Source organism: Oculina patagonica, chromosome 1, assembly GCF_052425735.1.
Source record: "Oculina patagonica isolate OP01 chromosome 1, crgOcupat, whole genome shotgun sequence".
NCBI classification, from domain to species: domain Eukaryota; kingdom Metazoa; phylum Cnidaria; class Anthozoa; order Scleractinia; family Oculinidae; genus Oculina; species Oculina patagonica.
The window spans coordinates 3,555,194-3,579,687 of NC_135758.1; the positions used below are offsets into that span (position 1 = coordinate 3,555,194).

At 38.5% G+C, this 24,494-nt stretch overlaps 1 protein-coding gene across 3 annotated transcripts in view; it reads left to right on the plus strand.

Moving 5' to 3' along the window:
* LOC144658267 (mitogen-activated protein kinase kinase kinase 3-like) overlaps positions 1-24,260 on the plus strand; it is a 32,257-nt gene extending 7,997 nt beyond the window's left edge. For 2 of the 3 annotated variants that reach the window (XM_078518708.1, XM_078518782.1), the window contains 5 exons: positions 14,379-14,508; positions 19,974-20,044; positions 21,820-21,923; positions 22,462-22,627; positions 24,111-24,258. In XM_078518708.1, coding sequence (XP_078374834.1) covers positions 14,379-14,508; positions 19,974-20,044; positions 21,820-21,923; positions 22,462-22,627; positions 24,111-24,206 — 567 coding nt within the window. In that variant the 3' untranslated portion in view covers positions 24,207-24,258. Of the gene's footprint in view, positions 1-14,378; positions 14,509-19,973; positions 20,045-21,819; positions 21,924-22,461; positions 22,628-24,110 lie in introns of all 3 variants that reach the window. The other variant, XM_078518827.1, reaches the window with a different exon arrangement.
* Positions 24,261-24,494: the final 234 nt, after the last annotated feature.

Consider the following 24,494-nt stretch of genomic DNA (forward strand, 5'->3'; position numbering starts at 1 on the left):
CTTTCAAAGTTCCATAGGTGGTCCCATATTTTATTGAGCATTCAACTCATGAAAAATCCTGTTTTTGAAGAAGTAATTTTGCACTAATATAAAATCAAACACACAACACCTTTTGACTAAATACTTGTAGGCTGTGATTCTACTATAAATGCTCTTTCATTTCATATATGCCGATTTGGCATAGACGGTTCTGACAGTGTGAGGCATGGCACGATATTTGGCCAACTTTTGATGAGAAAACAACTACCCAAAATTGCCAAAATTTAGATGTTCATATTTTTTAACTGTTTAACTAGCAAAAAAGGACACTCATATCATGAGTTATCCCAATGCATGTAGAACAAAATTCAGTTGAGAAAAATTTGGGCCGTGGAGTTTTTTAGTTCTTTAAGGTCGCGCAGGACCCTTGCTCATTAATATATTCATTAGCCAAATTTCTTGTTGGAGTGCTTTCTTGTAAAGCTTTAATTCACTACATTTTGAATATCGATTCCTCTAAAATTTTTATAAGGATACCCAGGGATGATGGAATTACATCATGATTGTCCTTTTACTGAGAGATGACCGTTGTCTGTGATGTTACAAGCCCTTAAAAGTTTAACTGAAGATAATGCGATTTTGTGTCCAACTTTTCAGCTAGCACAGCGCACCAAATTAATTGATTATATAGCCTAGTGATAAATCGTAACTTCTTTTGTGTTCCCACTAGAACGAAATTTTCGATTTCAAAAACTGCTAGAAGTTAATGGCTTCTAAGAGAGTAAAAATGTGAAATCTAAACTTTGAAACTACTCTCTTCATTTTGAGAAGGAAATTTAAAAATTCGCTCTAGCCAGAACACAATAGAGTACACCAAGTTTATGTTCCTCGCGAATCAACTCTTGAAATTCTATATTGGCGGAGAAAACTTGGGCACAAAATTGCAGGTTTTGAGGCTTCCGAAGACCTTCCGAGTCGATGTTTACAACAACGTGTGCTTTATTTAAAGCTGTGAATCTAATTTTGATAATTCGCTATGTTCCAGCGCACAGGATGCGAGGCTGAGAACAACACCGTGTAATTACTTGTACAAAGAATTCTGAGAAAAAAAATGCTCATGAATATTTCGTTTGTTGTCGGCTTCAGTCGTCGCAGTTCGTGCATACTCTTTAAATAAATACATACATAATGATTTCAAGGGTCCTGCGCGACCTTAATGACCCATTTTGAAGCACACCCTGACCTAATTTGCATATTGTCAAAACAAAAGTTTACAACCATACTTATTTTGTTTATTTTTAAACACTTCAATTTGCCTTGGTGAGGCTAAAAGGTATTAGGAAAGCTGTTATTAGCAGTAATAAGGCAAGTAAACATAAATTTTTACTGTTAAAATTGCCAAAGAATTCAGTTAGAAAATCAATACTGATGAAATCAGTTTGTTCCCCTCAAAATATAATGTGCGTACAATACAGGGAGTCCGTATAACGTCTTCTTTCACTTCTTTCAAACATATACATGATTAACTTACCAAAACTTAACTTACCAAAGCGTATTAAACGCTCTTCAAGTATGAAAGTAAGTTTCCATATTTTTGAAAATCGTGCGAGTGGAAACATCCTACGGCGTAATCATACTTCCTGGTGATCGTTTCATTCTGCATTTGTTGGAAGAATTCCTTTATAGTCCCTTGCAATCAAATAACATTTCTGAAGCCTCTCAGTTCTTGGCCATTTTTGCTGTTTTGGCTGCACACTGTCCATCCGCCATTTTGGATGTGGTCGCAAGAGAACTGGGTCGAGACGTCGCCTGACTGAAAACGTGTGGACGAAGCGTTTTTGAAACAAAACTTCAGAACTCATGAAGATACCTTTGAAATGTGAGAAAATTATTTCTGTTTTGAAATTAGCCTCTTTTTACGCTTAACTCGATGACATAATCGCGAGACTTTTTCATTTTGGTCGCATTTTATTAGACCTGGCCTGGGTGGAACACCAGGTGCGACACCAGGCCCCCAAATCAACCAAATGGCGTATTAAAATCACTCTTATAATGAAGTGAAACATAAATTAACAAGTGTTTTATCTCTGGTGTCGAGTGAGAGCAATTAAAATATTCTCTTTTCTGCATATTACACTTTTATAGGGTATAAAGGAACTACATCACAGTCATTAAATCTTGAAAAAATGTCAAATTTTTTAGGTTTTTTGTCATAATCAGTCATTAAAAAACATCTTTGTTTTTTCTCAGGTTTTGATAACTTGCAGAATTACTCTGTTGTCATTTTTTATGTGAGAAAACTATTATTTTTAGACTGACTTCAATTTGGAAGGAATTGGAAAATGACTAAAAAACCCGTGGCTGATTGCTTGATCAAGAGGAGTGTATGTAAACGGCAGTGTCTGCCTGAAACATGCATGAACTTTACTCTGTCCTCCACAGAGGCCTCTTCTTTAATTTTTTGTAAGGGCTGGGAAATTGGGAGAGGTGAAAAGTAAGCGCGAGCCTGAGAGTGAAAAACAAAAGCGCTCTGGGGAACTGGGAAAGAAGGAAGGAATAAATTAGTCCTTCCACGCGCTCCCCCTTTTTTATTTTATTTTTTTTTTTCTTCATGTTTTTTACTTTTCCCCCTCCCCTGAAGGTGTCTCATTTTGATTCAATGTTGATTATAATATAATGATGAGCTAACAATAGTAGTGCCTTTTGTTCTCAAATCCTAATATAAAGGCTAACCATAACCGCATAATGCCACTTAGGGTAACCGATGTGTTTTTTTAGCAAACAGCAATGGCTTGCACGACTCGAGGGCTCGCACATTGTCAAGATGCGATGTAGTCCAGTCCCTGAACTCTCTTCCACGCGCCCTTTATAGGGGTTAAACCCAGGCGCGCGAAGAGAGAGTCCAGGATAACTTGCATGCGCATGCTCAGAACGAACCAATCAGTAGCGAGGAGTGTGGCGTCACTTGCTTGAAACGCGCGCGCTAGGTTAAAACTGGCTCGCTCAAATGACGAATTCAACTACGCGACCGAGCGCGCGAATAAATGCAAGAAAAAAAAACTGTGCTCAATTGCATCCAAAACCAATTCAATAAACAGCTACAAAATACTAGGAATAGTTAACAGATAGCGATTTTTGTTTTGGCGCGCCGTTAGCTTTTAGCAGACACTGACTGCAAAGCTAGGCTTTTTAAAGTTTTTTCCGGTTTTCCTGCTTTAGTACACGGTCGCGTAGTTGAACTCGTCATCTGTGCGCGTTCGTTTTTAAAAAGTTCTGCCAAATATGTTTTTTTTTCCCAAATTTTGGGGGGAAAACTGGCGCATGCGCATGCAAGTTATCCTGGACTCTCTCTTCGCGCGCCTGGGTTCGGCCTCTATAAAAGGTGCGCGGAAGAGAGAGTTCAGGGACTGGACTAGATGCGATGGTGTTTGCCTATACGTTTTACCTGCGAACTACGTCGACCCACACAACAAGCCGGAGCGATTTATACACAGCAATTAATGGAAAATTAAAACGTTACTGAATGCTTTATATCCCAGCTACATTATTCAAATTTGTTTGATTAAATATTTTGCCTAGAAGCTAGGCTTCGCGTTTCATTTAGGGACGGACCATTAGAAAAGTGATGGGGGGGGGGGTGGGGAAAAAACAAAAAAAAAAATTCATGCAAGCCAAAATGGAAAGAAAAAAAAATCGTGCAAAGGGGAAGGCAAAGAAAAAAAAAATTCGTGCAGAAGGAAAGGTCCTATTAATACCTGATAATACCTGCCATCATTTAACACTAGATGAAATCTATTTTTCGACGAAATATATGGTGGAAACGCTGAAAGTAGCATTTCCGAGCCTAGAAATTTCAAAATTTTCTTAGGTAGCATGCCCCCACACCCCCCGTAAATGGATTGTGATCATAACATTCCTTTAGCTCGTCTCTCTCTAGCCTGCGTAGATTGCTTACTAGTTAACTCATTTCTCAAACAGATTGCAAACATGAATGGTACGATATACAGTGGTCTTAGTTTATGTTGTCAATTCCGGTCAAATAGGATTTCTGCAGTAATTATTTATGAATTTTTATTACGTATAGTTTTAGTTTTTGCATATGTTTATGTCTAAGTTTTCCCACGGACTTTTCACAGAAATATATGAAAAACACAAATCTATTATACGAAGTGATTGAGAAATTCATCCTGCTTTGGTGTGTTTAGAAACGAAAGAAGATGTGTAAGAAACTAATGACAAGCTTAGCCCTCAGAAAAAATTCTGTCCAGGAGGTCTTTTAATCTTGTACATAACTTGTCACCGCATGCCAAGAAATGTGAAATGAAACCGGTCCTAGCTATGTGTACGTGATGTTTCTTGTGTCACGCAGTTTCTGCTTTTGCGGTTTCGAAACGTGCTGGTGTATCTTCTTTAACAATATTCTTTGCTAAACTGTCGATATCGGTATTGTTTGCGACCTTAAATGATTCAGTCCTGTTTCATAAGTTTTCTTGGCAACACGGTCAAGTTTGAGGCGGCGTTTTGGTGTTTTTGTATCAGCTAAATGAAGCTAAACGACATTGGATATCCGACGGACAGCCGCAAGTATGAGTCGACTTTGGTAAGTTATAATGAATGTAAAAGCGAGTCGACGAAAATGATATCGATAAGAGCGAGATCAACAGTAATTCTGCACGCGGAAACAAGTTGAATGTGTGAAGATCGGGGCTTTCAAGGAGTCTATTGTTGTAGCTAGTCTTCACGACATGAATTGAGTAGCATTGTTACATGTTTTTATTTCATTTTTTGCTACATGGTACTCGCTACACTGCAAAACTCGTGTGGATGAATGCGAAACAGGAAAGTCCTGTAAGATTTTGCAAGGGTTTCGCCCAATAAACGAAAAGAGATTCGGCATTTTCGTCTAAATGATTACTGTTACCGGGTTAATTTATTCTGGCGGGAACTAATAAGGTAACGCAATTCGCAAACAGCGCGGCCCGCCGTTCATCCAAGATAGAAGCAAGACAAACACCGCACAATGGTAAGTTTTATTTTTTTTTATTTGTGGAATATAAAATTTAACTTGGGTTTTCAGTTTCACAATGATCGCTTATGTCAAGCACTGCTATAATAATCAGCTTGCGGTGCTTAAACCTTGCTAATCGCGCGCTGACTTATTTCGCTTTACTGACCTCGCGCTAATTTTTTTCTGCCTTACTTAGGTGGTGAGTTCTTTACTGAGCTCTTGTTATCTGTGGGCAGAATATAACCTCGCGCTAAATTATTCTGTCTTACTTGGGTGGTGAGTTCTTTACTGAGCTCTTGTTATCTGTGGGCAGAATATAACCTCGCGCTAAATTATTCTGTCTTACTTGGGTGGTGAGTTCTTTACTGAGCTCTTGTTATCTGTGGGCAGAATATTAACCTCGCGCTAAATGATTATTCTGTCTTACTTGCCTCGATGTTTGCTGTTTTCTTGTTAGGCAACCCCGTACTCCAGTTAATATCTTTTTTTTTCTTTCTCTACAGAGAAGCCGCGACGTTTATGACTGACACTTCACTGTACGTTGCGGTAGTTCAACGTGCTAACTACGTTCTTATGTTACCAATCTAAATTACCTTTATAGCGGAGATTCAATCTCCGCTAAGCTATTTTGCATATTTTTTTCGAAGGCCTGAGCTCGTCACAGAATTACAGTGTCCATTAGGGACAATTATGGTGGCATATGATTGGGATCGCACTTTAAAAGCTGACATCAACTCAAAAACCTCTAATCCATTTCAGACAATCAAACAGACTTTTTCTTTATTACCGGTAACTATTTTTTGTAGAAAGGGGTGGATCCCCGGGTTGGATCATGTAATTTCCAACCCCCGCCCAGGGGTGAGTGTTTTGAGCTAGAAGAAAGAGGTGGGTCTCCACTTTTTCCAATTGCACCGCTCTTTAACCCCCCCCCCCCCCCTCGGTACTTATTGACAGTCCCTAAAGGATGAAGTCAATGAACAACAGCATTTTTATGGTATAAAGTAACAAAACATGGCATTTGTCTGAAGAAAAAAAACGTTTGGCTAAAAAAAAAATTCGAGCAGAGGGTTTCACCCGAAAAAAAAATTCCTGCACAAGAAATGGACAGAAAAAAAAATTCGAATTCGTGCAAGCCGAAAATTCCCCACCCCCCCCCCCCCATCACTTTTCTAATGGTCCATCCCTTAGTTGTTTGGCATTCAGTTACGTTTATGAAAATAAAGTTTACCATCGGATTCCTAAAGACACTGTGATTTGTGACGGCGTTGCCTATCCTTCCAGATAGCGGGCAAAACCGTGACCGGCCTGAAGATCTATTATTCTCGTGTTGTGCTAAAAGAATATTACCGTGAGTCAACTGTAACGATAGGTTTTTGGCTCTAAAGTGCACTAAATGCACGGAAACGGATAACCAGCTGGGGCGCTGTTTAACGGACGGTTTGGACGGCTTGTACGGGGGAGAAAGCTAGGTAGAGCACAGGCTTGCTGCACGGCACTCGTTACTCAATGCCAGAGGTACAGGGTCGTTAGCTTCTAGATCAGTCGGACAGCATTTCAGCGGCAGTAAGACACTTAAGGATTAGGAACTTCTCTTGACTCTTTATTGCATCTGGACTAAACAACTCTTGACAGCTGTAGGTAACTCGTGTCTCGTAGGTAGCTGGAGGTAATCCGAAGGTAATTCAAAGGTAATTCAAATGTCGTACAGAAAAGGGCTTCTTATATACGCTTACAGTGTGGCAATTAACGACAGGTGGACTACAAGTTCAAGGCTAAATAAACAACTACATTGAGTTTATCAATGTCGATCTCTAGGAAGGAAATTGCTTAACACTTAAATCTTCCGTTCAAAATAAGTTTCAGGATATTGCTTAAGATAAAGGCAAATAATAGTGTTACTTGTAATATGCTAACCTTGCATTTTACAGAAGTCTGAATATAATTAGATTACTGACATAAAGCGAAATACAACGAGAAACTGCATTAAAGATCAATAAGAAGTTCATTTTCATCTTAAGTTATATAATTATATTGATGATTCTCTATTTACAATGACCTCTGCAAGACTTTCCTTATAGTACGTGCTTGATTTATATTCGAGTGCTCTGTTGTGCAAACAACAGAGCTTATTGCTAAGGTTTTTGCTTAGTTTGCAATTCCTAGTAGATTGCGGATGAGCGGAACTGATTTACGATAAGATCACTAATAGATCGGAAATTCCCATAAGGAAGGTAAATAAGTTATAATGAATCTTGCTTATGGTCAAGGCTAAATCAACAGATGACATCGTAAGGTTAAATATATTTTACAATTACCATTTTCCGAGTTTCGATGTGTTTTCTAATATTCGAATCACAAGGGGCGAGTTTGTACCGTGATACAACTCTCGCTATAGCAACATGGTTTGGACGTCGTTTAGTGTCCGTAATAGCGAGAGTCCGTAATAGCGGGATCTTTTGAAAAAACGTTAAGTAATGTAGACTGTTTTTTAAGAACTGTAACGTGCTCATCAACAGTTCTAGCAGAGAAACTACGCAGTAGCCGTTGGGTATGGAGAATTACAATGGTCGAAGGTTAATTCCGTTTGACGTAAGAAGTCGTCTGGAAGATAAGGTTGCAGTAGTTTCCGAAATCTAACCTGAACTGTGGTTTTTCTGTTGTAATTCACCAGCCAGGTCACTGTGACTGCAAAGCTGAAGGCAATGGTGAGCGCACCATTCGCATGCATATACGTATGTGGCTGGCTATTCCTGCCAACTGCAACCAGGAATGGTTTTCGGTTACAATTTGTGCATCATTGAAGAGTCCTGACAACATTTTGATGTCGATTGATGGCTCTTATTCTACACCATATACTATATACATGCTGTTACTTATTTCTCATCATAATATGAGCATGAGTGTCATTTCAATATAATAAAAATTCAAAACAGTACTGCTTTTCGCGAATTTTCAAAGTTAAAACTGTCCCTAAAATCCAACGTTTAGCTAGTTTTACTAGTTCTTCTGGCCGATCTTTAATTTATCTAGCTGGGTGAGGCACACTATTATGATCATTACACGACGTGTAAGTCCGTTTTAGGGGGGGGGGGGGGAAGAAAGTCGGCACTTTTCTTTGGAGACATAGCGGTGCCTGGAAACGGTGCGAGTCTATAATTATCAATCAAGTCGTTGCTTAGAAAGACGTCACCCAAAGTTTTGTTTTCTCAGAAAGATTTAAATATCAATGACTGCATGCGTGTGAAATGCGAATAGTGGCGGTGTTTGCGTTTGATGTTTCACGCCACTGATTTCTCACACGTCACTGAGAATGTTTTGGCGGCGTAGAATACCAAGCCAAAAATTGGTCACGTTTGACATTTAACAACCAAAAAATGGTAAATCATTTCAGAATCATTGGAGTTAGTTTTAATTGGTATAATTCGCAAGCCCTACTTTTGTCAGACTGGGCACCGTTATCACTGTTTGTTGTTGTGATGTCCGGCAAACTTCAAAGAACAAACAAAATGCAAATAGCTATTGTGTTTGTGCACGGTCAAGACCAAGACATGCGAACTAGACACTGACTTTGTTAAGCTATTCACTATGCACTTAGCAACCTTTCGATAGCTACTGCGCACATTCGGTTGCCCGGCACCGCTATGTCCCCTTTTTCAGTCGTGTAACAAAGGGAGTTTCTCCCCCCCCCCCTGGAAATTTTAATTAATCGGGCGTGGCCGATTTATAGTTTACCCTTTGGTCGTCCTAGACGATAGTCTCCTGTCGGCTAAAAACGACGGGGATAGCCTGGGCCAATCGGTTTCATTTCAGTTTTGACAGTAAATCGTTGTAGGAACATTGGTCGACTTTTGGGCTAATCTGCAATCTGGTTCTCTTCTTTGCTTCGGCGGGAGGACAGAGAAAAAAGCTTAACCCTATTCAGACCGGGCTTTTTTGGACCTTCTCAGACCGGGGGGGGCTTCGGAAGCCCCCCCTATGTAACTTCCAGAATATTTAAGCAATCAACATGAAACTTATGGGATGTATTGTACTTCCGAAACTCTGTCTTTTGGTATACATCACGTGGGATGGTGACGTCACATCACGTGACAATTACATCATGATGTCAAAACAGCCGCCATCTTGGATCCGCCATCTTGGATTTCAAAATTTTTCCAAAATGCCAGAAAACCACCCAAAATCATTGCAAAGTACTCAAAATGAATAAAAATGTGCTTTAAACCCGTAAAAATGTAAAAATAATGCCATTTAAGTTGATTTTTATTAACAGAAACACGCAAAATTACAAATTTGGGAAAACATGCCTGTCAAAATGCCGTTGCCATGGTGATGTCAAGTTCCTGACACATCATCCAACCCTATCAATTTGTTGCCAGATAAATTTTAGGAAAACTCAGAAAGTTTGGCAGCATTTGGTTAAATCTTAAAAAAGTTATAAAGTTCAAAGTCAGCGCGGGCCTCAAAAGCCCCCCCCCCCCCCCCCGGTCTGAATAGGGTTAAGGGGTAAAGTACTAATAATCACCATTGTGAAACTGTAGTTGCTTTGACAAGTTAAAGCTATTTTTGTAAATAAAAGGGGTAACGTCATTCATGTCACGCAATGTTTTTGTGGGAAACTTTGAAACTAGACGCTTTACTGGTTTCTACAAATAGCAGTGTGATCTGGCGGTACATTTTTTTGAGGCGGACTCCACTCTAAAACTATTTTTTTATATATTTAGCAAGAAGTATGTCGATTTTCATTTCCGCACAGTTGGGCGTCAAAGTCGCCTGTCAAAAAGAGTAGAATGTTTGCACAACATGTTTTGGATATATTTTAGATTTGACTAGTGGCGTTAGTAAGACACAGCAAAACATTGGCAATGTACAGTATTGGTGTGAACTTGAATGGAATTTTTTACGAGATCAGTAAAGCTATTGAATGAAAAGATGACTTCAAAATGAAAACTTCGAATAATTATAATTAAATACCAATTGAATTTTAGAAGAGAAATTCCGGAAGTGACATCTGTGTTTAAAATAGGAATTTTTGTACAACTTAAAGTTCCGAAAAAAAAAGACCACATGTAAAAATCACAGACAAACATGATCAGGAAAACAAAACAGGCCAATGGGTTTTATTCACGAAAATACAACTTTCTTAAGGAAGAGTTTGTAAACAAGACAATGGAATCGAATTACATTTCACACGACATTTGCATACATTTGAACTTGCAAAAAAGAAGTATCTCTGCCGAGACATAATAGCGAGACCTTGCATTAATAATTATTGTATTCTGATCTGATTGTTATTTTTTATGCATTAACTATTTGAAAGTGGTTCTCATTGATGAAAACAAAACGGTTTTTCATTCACTGCTTGAAGTATTTATAGACGTGAAAACATTCGGTTAATCAAATTACATTCTGCACGAAATATTTTGTATCCATTTGTCCCGAAACTTTGAGGAAATTGAAATCTTTGTTGGACAGTACTGCATAAAAGCAGTTCATAGAATTGAATAAAAAGATAAGAACCATATTGATAAAGGAAATTTTATCATTTTGACGAAATTCAGGATTTTTAAAGACTGCCAGTAAACGGCTGTATCTTGTCTGTCTCTAACGATTTTGCTACAGTTTCGAACGAGCTAATTTTTCAACATGATATCATGGTAGCGGACAGAAGTCGGTTCGTTCTGAATTTTTCAATACGGTATACAAGTTACAGGTCAATATACAGACCCTCTGTACAGTAAAAAACGTTTGGGAACAAACCATTGTGAACTTATTTTCTATGTTGATCAGTAAAAATCCTTAGTACGACATGGGGTTTGTTATCAAGTTCGTTAGTACGTTAATACTGCAAGGTGTATAACCTCAGAGAATTATTTTCAAGTGTGTTTTGTTTTATTAGCGGTTTATACTCTAAGGTCTTGGTATGGGAGATCAAAATTAAGGCAAATTTCTGTTATTATCTGATTTCTTGGCACAGATTAGTACGATACTGAATTGGTTAGGCAATGTAAACAAACATTAAATTGAATGAGAGTAGAAAGGGAGGGACAGGTGGTGGTGAAAGGCTAAGGAGATGGAAAGGGAGGGAGAATTAAAATCCATGCTTGGTTATATCACGCAACCTTTGACTTCTGTTGTTTTCTCACTAGAACAAAACTTAAGGTGGGGTTCTACCTGAATTTGAATGGATCTTTAAGAGATTTAAAGAAGGGATTGAAGAAAAGAATGGAAACACCACCAAACAGTTGACCCCCTCGCATGAGCACTCCGGGTTGTCAGGAGACTGTTTGGTGTCCGTCCACCAATTTTTAACTTCAAATTCAAATTTTAAAATCACATTAAATCTCCAATATTTTAGTGTGAATATTTCTTATTTGTCTAAATTTTACTAATCCTTTGAGAAAAACTATCGCCTCCCAGACATCCCCGAAAATCGTCCAAAAATTAACAAAATACTGCAAAACAAATATATATGGGCTAAGTAAAACTTTTTTGGATTCCGTGAAACGCGGTTGAAATGGTTTTCAGTGTTTTCTAGCCCTTATACTTTGGGTCAGTACTACTATTCTTCACCAGTTGCTATTACAGTAATGGTATGAAACAACAAAAATCTAATCATTGGTCAATAAGTTGTGATCATTTTCTTGACAATAGTAGTTACCTGATAAAGAGTTGTATACTGTTCCATTAAAGTGTAAGGGCTGGAAAATACTGAAATGCGTCAGCCACCTAAAGCGTTGGAAAAATTGGTGTTCAGGTAAAAACCCTGCCTTTATTAAGTATTGCGAAAAGGCTGCACTTTGCTTAGTGTTACAAATTTATATTTTTTAGACGTCTAGTTCAATCGTTTATTTGTATTGTGCGAAATATATTTATAAATTGAGACCATTATGTCATTAAGTAATAATGCAATCTTGAAAACATTCCAGATTTTCATTATTAAATAGAAACACGAAAATTAAAAATTTGGGAAAACAAGACTGTCAAAATGCCGTTGCCATGGTGATTTCAAGTTACTGGCACAATAACTTATCCTACCAAATTATTGCGAGATAAATTTTAGATAAACTCGCAAAGTTTGGCAGCGTTTGGTTGAATCTTGAAAAAGTTATAAGCGTCCAAAGTCAGCGCGGGCCTCAAAAGCCCCCCCCCCCGGTCTGAATAGGTTTAAGTGACTGTTTTCCAGTGATTTTTACTGTACTGTACCCTGCCTTTAAAGTCAAAACAGATAGCTAATTATTAAGCGCCCGATTTTAAGCTTCTCAAGCTTCTCAAGCTTCTTGTTATTAACGAAACGACAGGCGAAAGTTTCAGGAATACGATTCGACATAAATCTAAACACAGAAACAGATTCTTGAGTTACTGTTGACCACCTAGTTCATTTGTGGGCCCGTGTCATATCACAGGCAGACCACCCTATGTGTTCGTGGTTAATTATTGTTGTTGACATAAGACGGACATAAGGATATTAATTTCCAGAGCTTTATTTCAGGTACCCTTGTAGATTTCAAAATTTCTTTTGTCCGTCACATGTCAACAACAATAATAAACCACGAACACATAGGGTGGTGTGCCTGTGGTCATGTGCTGCGGTCTGCCTGTGTTCATATGCTCGACAGTCAAGTTCCACCCAGGTCTAATGAAATGTGACCAAAATGAAAGAGTGTCACGATTCTGTCTTTAAGTTGAGCAAAGGTCTTTTGCTAAAAAAAACAACCTCTGAACAGGAAAACTTCATAAAGTATAACGCGTACGTTGAGTTCACATGTTTTCAGTCACGTGACTCTCGATCCAGTTCTCTTGCGACCACATCCAAAAATGACGGATGGACAGTGTGCAGCCAAAACAGCAAAAATGGCAAAGAACTGAGAGGCTTCAGAAATGTTATTTGATTGCAGGGGACTATAAAGGAATTCTGTCAACAAATGCAGATTATGTAACGATCACCAGGAAGTACGATTACGCCGTAGGATGTTTCTACTCGCACGATTTTCAAAAAATAATATGGAAATTTACTTTATTTGAAGAGCGTTTAATACGCTTTGGTAAGTTAAGTTTTGGTAAGTTAAGCATGGATATGTTTGAAGGAAGTGTATTTATTACTATAGTAAACTATCACGTAGACGTTATACGGACTCCCTGTATTGTATGCACATTATATTTTGAGGAACAAGGTTTTGAAGGGAACAAACTGATTTCATCAGTATTGATTTTCTAATTTTTTGACAATTTTAACAGTAAAAATTTATGTTTACTTGCCTTATTACTGCTAATAACAGCTTTCCTAACAACTTTAAGCCTCACCAAGGCAAATTAAAGTTTTTAAAAATAATTAAAAATGGTATATGGATGTTACACTTTTGATTTTGACAATATGCAAATTAGTTCAGGATGTGCTTCAAAATTGGTTATTAAAGAACTAAAAAACTCCACGGTCCAAATTTTTCTCAACTGAATTTTGTTCTACATGCAATGGGATAACTCATGATATGAGTGTTCTTTTTTGCTAGTTAGGCAGTTAAAAAATATGAACATCTAAATTTTGGCAATTTTGGGTTGTTGTTTTCTCATCAAAAGTTGGCCAAATTTCGTGCCATGCCTCACACTGTCAGAACCGTCTATGCCAAATGAATGAAAGAGCATTTATATTAGAATCACAGCCTACAAGTATTTAGTCAAAAGGTTTTGTGTGTTTGGTTTTATACAAGTGCAAAATTACTCCTTCAAAAACAGGATTTTTCTTGAGTTGAAGGCTCAATATGGGACCAATACAATACAATACAATAGTCGTTTAATGTGTCATACACTTAGCAACAAGGTGTGACATTGCAGAAATGTCACACCAGCTAGTTTACAGGTATTCCACCTAAATTAGTGAATAAATAAATAAAAATATATAAGTCAGGATGATGAGATAAAATCTAAAGTAATTATTATATATACAATATGCTGTACAATAAATGAGTCGATACTACTAAAATTAGGTTAAAAGGCCCGAAAGGTCAATTTTCATTATACTATTTTTAAGGGCCTTAAAAGATCTGTTGGTTCTGTACGAATCTGGAAGTAAGTTCCACAGCTTTGGCGCTAGGCAACGCCACGATTTGAGGCCGTAGGTGGTGGTGTTGACCCTTGGCTGTTTCAGGATGTCGGTTCCTCTCAGATCGTATCCGACGTCTCTAAAATCCAATAACTTTTTAATGCTCTTGGGAGCGTGATCCCCTGGAACTTTGAAAGTAAGAGTCAGTAAACCAAACCCAAATGGCTTTTGGAATATCTCATCAAGGGCAACTTCTGTAGTAAGTTTCAGGAAAATCGGTTGACCCCGACTTCCAAGGTCTGGAACGCTTTCTCTGACAATGGCACTTAAGGCTGTATCATTTCATTTCTACAGGGATCGTTATTCGACTTAATAAAACAGCACGGAGTTCTCGACGAGAGTTTGTCAAGAAAGTACACAAGGCAAATTCTGGAAGGAGTGTACTTTCTGCATTCAAAGAGAATAATCCACAGAGATATTAAAGGTGAACTCTTAAATCGCTAAAACTTGCAAATTAGGCTTGGATAAATTTTGCGTGTACGTGTATATATTGGCGTATTCTGCCTGCCAGCATTGCTCATAAAAATCGCTTTGTCTGCTCAAAATTAATGTTCTGCTTGACAACGAAATTCTGTTCGAATTAAGCTCAGCACTGCCTATCCGCCGTGAGATGATGATGATAATAATAATAAAAATAATAATAATAATAATAATAATAATAATAATAATAATAATTAGCAATTATTGGATGAGGCTGAGTATGATATGAAGAATTATGCAGATCGAGGAGGGTGTTATCCGCCGAAGCTGAAGGCTGAGGCGGATAACACCCTCCGAGATCTGCATAATTCTTCATATCATACGAAAGCCGAATTCAAAAATGGTTTTATTATTCATTCAAAATATTTCCAGAGCTCCGAATGCACAAAATGAATTTAATAGGGTTTTGACAGTAGGCAAAGTACACAAATACACAACAACGTTCGCTTTTAAATTTGATTTAAACTTCAAAAACTCGGTTACCCTCATTAAATTTCTTGTCCTTTTTAAAGTCGATATTTAGCACTTGCTTGAAGTGTCGATTGAAGCTAAATCTGATGACACAAAGCGATGTTTTCGAGTACAGGTTTCCATCGTTCTTGCTTACTTCGACGTAGAATTTTCGTAAAACCACTCCAAGTCCTCCGCTGTGGCTGGATCAGGGATCTTTTCCTCCTGAAGATACGCTTTCAAAATCGATCGACTCCCCTTCGTTGCTCTTTCCGTGTTTTGACTTTCCTTGTCTTCTAATAACTTTACAATTTTACCTCTTCGTTATGCTCAAATCTAGCGGCCATTTTCGCGCTTTCAACCTGCTCGGCAGCAAAGCCGTTCAGTCGCGTGACGTCAGCAGTTCTTGGGAACGAGGTTGCGATCGGATAATCATCCTTGGGAACGAGGTTGCGATCCAATAATTTTTGACATTGGACGTCAATCGTCCAATAATTGGAATTTTTTTCCAAATTTGGTCGGCGCTAGCCGAATAGCTGGTATTAGCCGGGGATCGAAAGCCAATCAGAAACACAAAAATATTTTGAATGAATAATAATGTTCTTTATCCAGGGAGCTCACATCACCAAAGGTGTTATTCAGTGAGGCCCTGCAAAACAATAGTTCAAATTCAAAATTAAGAGTTTAAAAAAAATACTTTAAGAATTTAAATTTAAATGTATAGTATTAAAATTCACAATAAAAGGCACAGATAAAAAATTTAGCTAAAAACTACATTCTTCAGGGCTTGCTTAAGAAGTAAAATTGACTTAATTTCTCGTATCGATTTGTCAAACTTATTCGAATCTGCAAGTCCTTGGTAAAAAAAAGGCGTTGCTTGAATTACGTCTAATTCTCGGTAAATAAAAATTGTTTTTGCCACGGGTATTATAAGAATGAATGTGATAGTTTCTTTTTGTATCAAAATTAAAATCTATGAGGCCATTTACATATGTGACCCTCCACGGGAAAACAGTGAAAAAGGTGAACGCACGGGCACGCCAAAATGGCACGCTAAACAATAGGCAGTGTGCAAAATGACACGCCGGCTTCCGAGCAGCGTGTCAGAAGGCACGCCTAATTAAAAATTTTCTTTTGTTAGTATCGCACGATAAAAACAAAGGCGCGTGTCTTTTCGAACAATGTTCCGTGTCGAGCACTGTACTGTGCGAAATGGCACGCCAGCGTGTCAAATAGCACGCAATTCAAGTGTGCAAAATGACACGCTAGCCGTGTCAAAGAGAAACGTTTAACTTACCGTTCTCTTGTCATGTAAAACTATCACACGTACAAGCTTTGCAAGGTCGGTGCTCAATAAGCGTAGTGGTAGCGGCAGCCGTATAAGCCGACTTTCGAAACAAACAAACATTGAATCGCAGATTTTCGACGAACCGAGCCTATTAATTGAGTATCAATTTCAAAGTAAACGACAGAAAATCGGAGATAAAACCAGCGAAAGCTTACGTTAGAAACTAAAGCTAAATTTATTGTCACAAACGTTGTCGCTACGTTTCACCCGCCGACTGACCCGCCATGTTGACAAAATAGTCCTTGGTCCCAGTGTTTCGAGGCCGCGCATGGGCTGGTCAGGAAACGGGAAAATGACTACTCTTCCCGCCCAAGGCAGATAATCGGGACGGGATTAATAGACTGCGAGCATTCTCTCTCATTTTTCTTTTAAATCCGTGGTACGAACGCAAAAAAAGCGAACGATCGAGCGTGTAGTTCGGGCGGCGAGCTACTAGAAATAGCAAGCGATCGAGCGCGAAGTTTGAGCAGCGAGCTTCGCGATCGATTGTTCTTTAATTTTGCGTTCGTTTCAAAGATTAAAATTTATAACGTTTCGCATTAACCTTTCTCGCCCGCGGATTATTTTCCCCCCGTCCACTGCCCCAGAGTTTCCTAGATTAATATAATTTTCAACCGTCGCATTTCGTAACTAATTTGAACGATTTTGGTCAAAGTTCCGTTTGAAAATAGGGTCAATTTCATGAGCAAATTAGGATTTATAAAAAAGGAAAGCAGGTTTCAAATATTTCACCCTTTCAAAATCGACACGTGTTTATTGCGTCCCCACTTTGAGTCCCCCCAATCAGTCGTTTTCGCGCGAAAGAAAGTACGAAAATTCTTGAGATTGCGTGTATTCCATATTTCTTCTTAGACGCGGTTTCTGAAAGGCTGAACAACAGGTGTTGTTTCTGTAACTATAGCAACGAAACTCCAACTATCCACGCCATGGGTCCGGCACCGAGTTCCTCCCGTTAACCGCGAGTGGTCTGGGCGTGGGTTTACAAATCGCTTGCGAGGTTTACTCGCAATCAACAGATTTCGATGAACTGAATTCTTGCGAGAAATCTTTATTTTTAAAGCACGATTAAATATCGTGGTTTAAATCGAAGTTATTTCTATTTTATTTTCGCCTTATGCATAAGCCTCGTACGATCTGGAATTAGCTAACTGTTATGCACGTTCATCGGGTAAGAACGTAAGTTATGCGAGCTTGTATGTCTTGGTATGATAACAAAAAATTGAAAAGCATTTTCTTTCTGTCTAGCATGTTTTTCTTTAGATAGCTTCGACCCGTTCGTGCCATAAGAAGGCTGGTTTGGGAAGCGTGTCTTATCGCACGCGTGCGTGCCATATCGCACGCGTGTCATATCGCTCGTTAAGCGTGCCAAATAGCACACTTCTCTTAGATAAAAGCTTTAGCGTGCGAAACAATATCAACCGTGCCATTCTTTGTTTTACTTATTAAATATGCGCATATCCGTGCGATGTGTGACACGCTTAGCGTGCCGTGCCATGACACGCGTGCCCGTGCGTTCACCTTTTTCACTGTTTTCCCGTGGAGGGTCACCATTTTTATTATTTGAAAACGAAAACGCAGCAGTGAAATAACCTGCGTTTCACAAGTGTTGGCCAACCAAGTGTATTTAATGCTTCTGTAGACGAGGAAAAACTTGGTAAACTAAGAATGGTCTTGATAGCCTTGTTTTGTAGTAACTGTAGCTCACCCATAAGGGTAGCATTATGTTCTGTAAGCACGGTCGTGAGCGCCTTCAGCTACTACTATATGATGTGAGATGCGAATCACAATGCAGAATTCTGCCAGCAAAATATGTACTACCGAAAGTAGTGAATTATGCTCAATATTATCCTTGCAAAATGTATCCAAGCTTACTACAGAGAAAGTTTAATCATTTTAAATGATTTTTTATCTCCTTGCATTAAAGATCTAGAAATGCGTATGCATGCTAATGCAGCTTAACTAGACAGTTAAGAGTAAAACCGTTTTCTGAGTCAAATCCGAGCACGATTCCAGGTCGAGTCCAAGCCAAATGCCCGAGTCACTGCAGATTGGCCATGGCGGATGAACCAGGTCGTTTAATAAAGCCTCGTTCACGGTCACGCAGACGCAAAAAAACATCATTTGTCGACGGTTTATGTCACCTCATGGTGTGGGCAACACAACATAACAGCATAGTTGGAACATAATGACATAAGGATAAACTGTCGTTTTGTACATAGAGATTACTCCATGGAAAATGCGCGCGTACCGGGGATAATCATTTTTATTCTTGAGTTGAGCAGGATCAAAAAACTGATACAAATCAACGAGTGAATTAAAATCGTACAAAGCATTTTCCACGGAGTAAACTCTATGTACATAAAGACAGTGTAATCTGTTTATTTTATAGATACTGAGGGTTTTGAAAAGCAAAAGCGCTCGACTTTTTATTAGTTACGCGCGTGTTTAGGGAACCCGTTCATCTGCCATAACTAACTAAGATAACTAAGACAATGAAGTAACACAAGTAATGACACGTCAATTATACTCTCACGGCTTTTACAGAAACAACTTTTGATAGAAAACCTGACTGAAGCTTGCAAGTTCGAATTCAATGATTTATATAAAATCAGAATAAACAACGGTAAACGCTGTTTTTCTCAACGCGAACCCGAGCCGCCTTTCACCAAATTTCGTCATGAAAACAGTCTGCAAAAACCAAGGACAAACCTGCAGTGTCCTATTCATCATCTGAATCAAAACTCGCTACAATCCTTAGGATTGACGACGACTCGGACTCGTATTCTTGTCCTTCCTTTGTGCAAATTTACTCAAAGGTTTATTCAACTCGGCAGGAGGAATTCTCCTTTTGTTTGAAGAAACACTGTCATCAAGGCCGTCTTGTTTTGTTTTCTTTAAAGTGTTTTGGTTTTCCTATTCTGCAATATTAAACGACTCAATAGAGCCTTTTAAAGACACAAACCTTGAACGTGTCACGAGTTTCCGCCATGTCGCCGGTGTTTACGACGAGAATCAAAATGGCGATACGGTGTTGTTCACTAGTGAGTTTTCGTCGTTGCGCGTAAGGTTGGACGAACGACTTTTTTCACTAGTGATTTTTCATCATTCACGTTTCCTATTGGCTAATGCATCTTACGTATCATTTGTACGCAATCTTTTTTCGTGAGAATATCTCAGTATTTATGATATAAATGTCGTTACGTATACGTCGCTATGTCACCTTGTGCGAATCAGGCTTTAGCCTGCGAATAGGCTTAATCGCGCCAGTACGAATCGAAGCTTAGAAGGAACTTCTAAATGTTTTATACGCTAAAGACAACACTTAAACGGTTGTGTTTTTGTCAATTTTGCGTTGGCTGTAATGGTCGTGGTGGTTGTCGGTGGTATTTTTGTTTTGTGGTGGTTATGATTATTGGTCACGGTTGTAGTCGGAGGTAGCTGCAGATCTGAACCAGTGTTTGTAACGCGCGGTTTCACAACAACAACAAAACTTTATTCACACAATCAAATCTTCACCTCCCGCAATTAGCCTTGTCTCTTGCAACTTTTGTCAACAATCAAAATAATATCTCTTGCAGTCGTCATATATTCTCATTATTTGTTACGTCTAGGACCAAATATTCTTTTAGATGGTGATGGGAATGCAAAACTGGCAGATTTTGGACTGGCAAGGAGAATTGAGGTACAAATACGTGTAAATTGAATGTGCATGTCTGAGAAGAACGGGCAAAAATGAAAACTTCCGAAGATGTGGTTAGTCACTCAATCTGTAAAATATTTCGATTTATTGGTGATCTAACGAGTAATCATTTTATAATTTGTATACGTAATTGGACTACATGCTGTCCAATTTGGAAATAATTTGATGAAAAAAATTCCGAGGGCAGCCAAATTGGACGAGGCCGTAGGCCTCGTCCAATTTTGGCTGTCAGAGGAATTTTTTGAATCAAATTATTTCAAAATTGGACAAGCATGTAGTCCGGTTACATATTAATTATATAGCTTGTAGTCAGTCAATCTAGCGTAAACAATAAACTTTTTTATATTTCCAGAGCGGGAAAAACATTCAACAATAGTAGGCATAACACAGCACATGCAACTCACTCAAAGCATTGTCTTCACAAATAAAACTTAAACAAAACAGTACAATTTTATTCACCTGAGTTTGCGAAGCTTGCTACAAAGTGAGTGAAAACACTGCATCAATCAATGAAAGTCGTAAACAAAGTGTCCGAAGAGCTTTACAACTTCTTGAATCTGACATACTCCTTTCCACTATTTCGTTCATACTTCATGGCCGTCTTTTCTTTTCGAATTTCAGCATAAACGACAAAGAATTGCATCTAGCTCGTGGCGATGAATATCTGACAGATTTCTTGCTTCGCTTCGCTGCACTTACATTCACCGAAGTTTTGTACTATTAGAGGCGTTTTGCTCTTAGTTTTTGCTTCTTAGTGTAGCTAGCTCCTCTTCTGACAACGTAGAAAATTTCTCTTTGTTGTTACTATTGCTGAAAAGCTCAAAAAGAATGGAAAAACGTAGCAAACTTGCCTTAAAAATTCCGCCATTGTCGACTAACAATGCGGCAAGTTTACCGGGCTGACGCTAAGCTTAATGCTAATTGGCTGATATCCGTCACATGTCGTTTTTCCTTCGATTTGATTGGCTGAGACAAAACTGTCCAATTTTTCTTAAATTGGACAGTTTGTGCATTTTACCTGAAAGTCCTAATTGAAACTATCCAAATTTAATCCCAAATTGGACAGTTCTCAGAAATTAAGGAAAAATAACTGCGCTGACAATATAGGATTTACTGACAGCTATATAATTAATTCCTTGATTAGCTTTATTTTTTAACAGGCCACCCCGTTTTTAAAATATACCCAGTGGTGTGGTACTGTTAATCATCAGACTGTGCCGTGAAACGTTTGTTGAATATGAAGCCGGAGAAACTAGTATTCTCACCTACTGGCTAATATGTATTAAAACATATAAATGGTCTGTATAAATTTAAGGGCATATACATTTTAAAAAACTATTGAAGTTTGTGTTTATTTAAGCCTAGACTACATGTTTTGATAGCTCCGACTGAAAGTGCCTGGAAACTTTGCAGTTATGTTTGCGACATGCAAAACCAAGAATATGCAACAATTCTCACACCTTTTCTCCTTTTTTCTCCTTTTTCTTCCGTAATACCGTACCTTTACTTATCGTACAACATAGCAGTGTGATGAATATTAAAAATGCGTGCAAAAGATAACTGTTTTGACACTGAATTTATTGGTTGATTTTGGTACCGGTTGTTGTATATTTACTGAAGAAAGTGCTATACAAAAAAGTGCATTTTGGGGTGCCTTTTTAATTTTTTGGCACTGTTGTTATTGGAAAGTATAAACAGAGATCGTTTTAGTTTGAGCAATGTCAGTTCTGACATAAATACGTTTTTGTCCGCTCCAGAAAGTTGGCAGTGTAACAAAGGTGAGAACTGAATGTGGCACTTGGAACTGGATGTCCCCTGAACGGTTAAGGGGAGAAGCCTATGGACGTAAAGCAGACATCTGGTGAGCTTATTCTTTAAAATTACAACCGCAAAACGTGTAAAACGTTCACACTTGGGAAAAGGCGGCTGACTTGATTCAAACGACAGTTTTCATTTTACACGGCTAAATCATCATAAATCCTCAGTGAATTTAAAAATTGACATCAAATTAGACAGTACATCTTTGGACAGTTTTTTAGCTTGGTACACGTGATAAGCAAAAGGGCAAGCCTCTTTATTTTCTTTTCCTATTTTTCGTTGTTACATTTCTAATCGTGCAGAGGATTAAAAAAGAAAAGGATCGACTGCTAGAAGACTAGAAAAGGCACGCGCAATAATAATCTTGGACCTCCATTAAATTTAACCGCAAGTTACTTAAAATTAGGTTTTGTTGTGCACATCTATGTAAATTATATACAACGTTTGATTGTCTTCGTTTTTTAAAGGAGTGTGGGCTGTACTGTTTTCGAAATGTTAACCGCAAGTTACTTAAAATTAGGTTTTGTTGTGCACATCTATGTAAATTATATACAACGTTTGATTGTCTTCGTTTTTTAAAGGAGTGTGGGCTGTACTGTTTTCGAAATGTTGACAGGAAAGCCTCCTGTAAGTGGAGAGTCACAAAAAGTCATTTTACTCGTTGGATGGTTAGGCACTGAACCAAAGATGCCAGAGGGAATATCACAAGATGCATTGGACATTTTACAGGCCTCTATGGCCCGGTTAGTACCGTTAAGTACATAATATACCGGTGAAAGCATATGAAAGTATAGTAACAACAGCAGCTTTTATGTCAAGCCTTTTTGAATTAGCATGTGTCAGTGACAGGGCTCAAAATAACGGCCGGTTTAGATGACAATTTGTCCTGTCAACCTTTCGATTTGCCGGACATTTTGACGGCAAATCAGGCAATAGACTAAAATCTCACATCAGACGTTTGGTGTTACAACGTAATGGAGCTTCAATTTTCGAAGAAAAATTAACACATGGAAGTGGTTTTATAAACAGATGTAGCAAACTCCATATAGAAATCTTTACTTCTTCCACATGAGTTTATAAAGAAATTATTACCACTACCGTAAAACGCTTCGAATGTTAAGGATAGTCATATCAACACTGCCTTTGAATGTTTCTCGATTTTGGGTTACTCTTCAAATAGGCTACTGGTAAATTTGCTTGTATTACAAAATAAAAGATTGGTTTCAATATCTGCTACCATATTTGTAGCAGATAACGACTTCCACGGCATCTTTCCTGCCATCACATCTCTTGATCAGTAAAGTGTCGATTTCTGACGATGCTCAACAGTACTTTGTCGTTACTTCTGGCAAACCCTTATTAAAGGCTCGGATACTAAGCATTGTGACGAACAACGTTGGCGTAATTTTCCCAAGGTAGTTTAACTTCGATAGTTTTAACTATCTTTTAAAAATGATCATTTGGTTAGCTTAAAATGGGTTACACAGGTACATCGACAAAATTCCAAAAATTTTATAGACACTTAACATTTCCTTAATTCTTCCTACATTTCAAGCAAAGGCAAAGTTTCGGCCAATAGCACCTCAGTAAACGTCTCACATGATTGGTCGTGAGAACAATAGGATAATGGGCACGAACAATGTCCCTATCTCTAAAGACAATAGGCAATATTGTTTCTGAAGGCCACTGACATGACATGTGTAACATGATACCGGGGACGATGTTTTTGCGCAACATTTGACTTGGCAACACGTTGAGAGTTTTGACCCAAGTTAAAAGCGCACAACATTTGCCAACATTGTTGCGCTAAAAGTCGTTGTTGCACTTTGTCCGATGTAATGGGTTTGGCAAGTCAGGAACGACATTGGACCAAGCTAAAATTTGTTAAAGTGGTCAACAGGACCGCCAACCGTCCACTATTTTGAGCCCTGGTCACTAAAACCTTTGCCCTTATTGTCCCAAACAAATCAAATAATGTTAGAATGTTCTGCGGTACTACCAGGACCACAGGTTTTCTTGCGAAGGCAATTCAAATAAGGGATGCACTTGAGACATGGCAGTAACAATAACCCGAGTTTCAGGCTTTTCTAAAGGGACCGGAAGAGAGGAAGGGAAGAAGCGCGGAAGAAGCCTTCCCTTCCCACCTTCCCTTAGGAAGCCCTGATACTCAGGTTATGGCAGTAGGAATGAGTAAAACTGAGACTGGTATTTATATCTCGTTTTATAGGAGCCTAAAGACCGACCGTGGTCAGAAGAGTTGCTTACATACAGATTCGTTACTTCACCCGGCGTGACCACAGAAGAGCAAGAAAACGCTGCATCGTAAAGGATTATTTTTACGGCCACACTGGTCTTGGCGATCGTATTTCGCTTTAGCTTAGCAATGGTCTATTTAAAGCTTAGGTATCAAAAAACTTTAATAAGCCTTTTGGGCTGGATTCAGGGAATTCGCTCGGACTCCGCAATTCCCGCCTGTTCGCCTGGACTAAATGTTTCGTTTCCCATCGCCACGTCTCTTGCAATGCCGGGTGGGTCGGTCGGTCGGGCAAAAAAAAAAAAGATTGAACACTTGAAGGGTTCTGGGTTTTAGAAATGGCCCGGCTGCTAAGTAAGA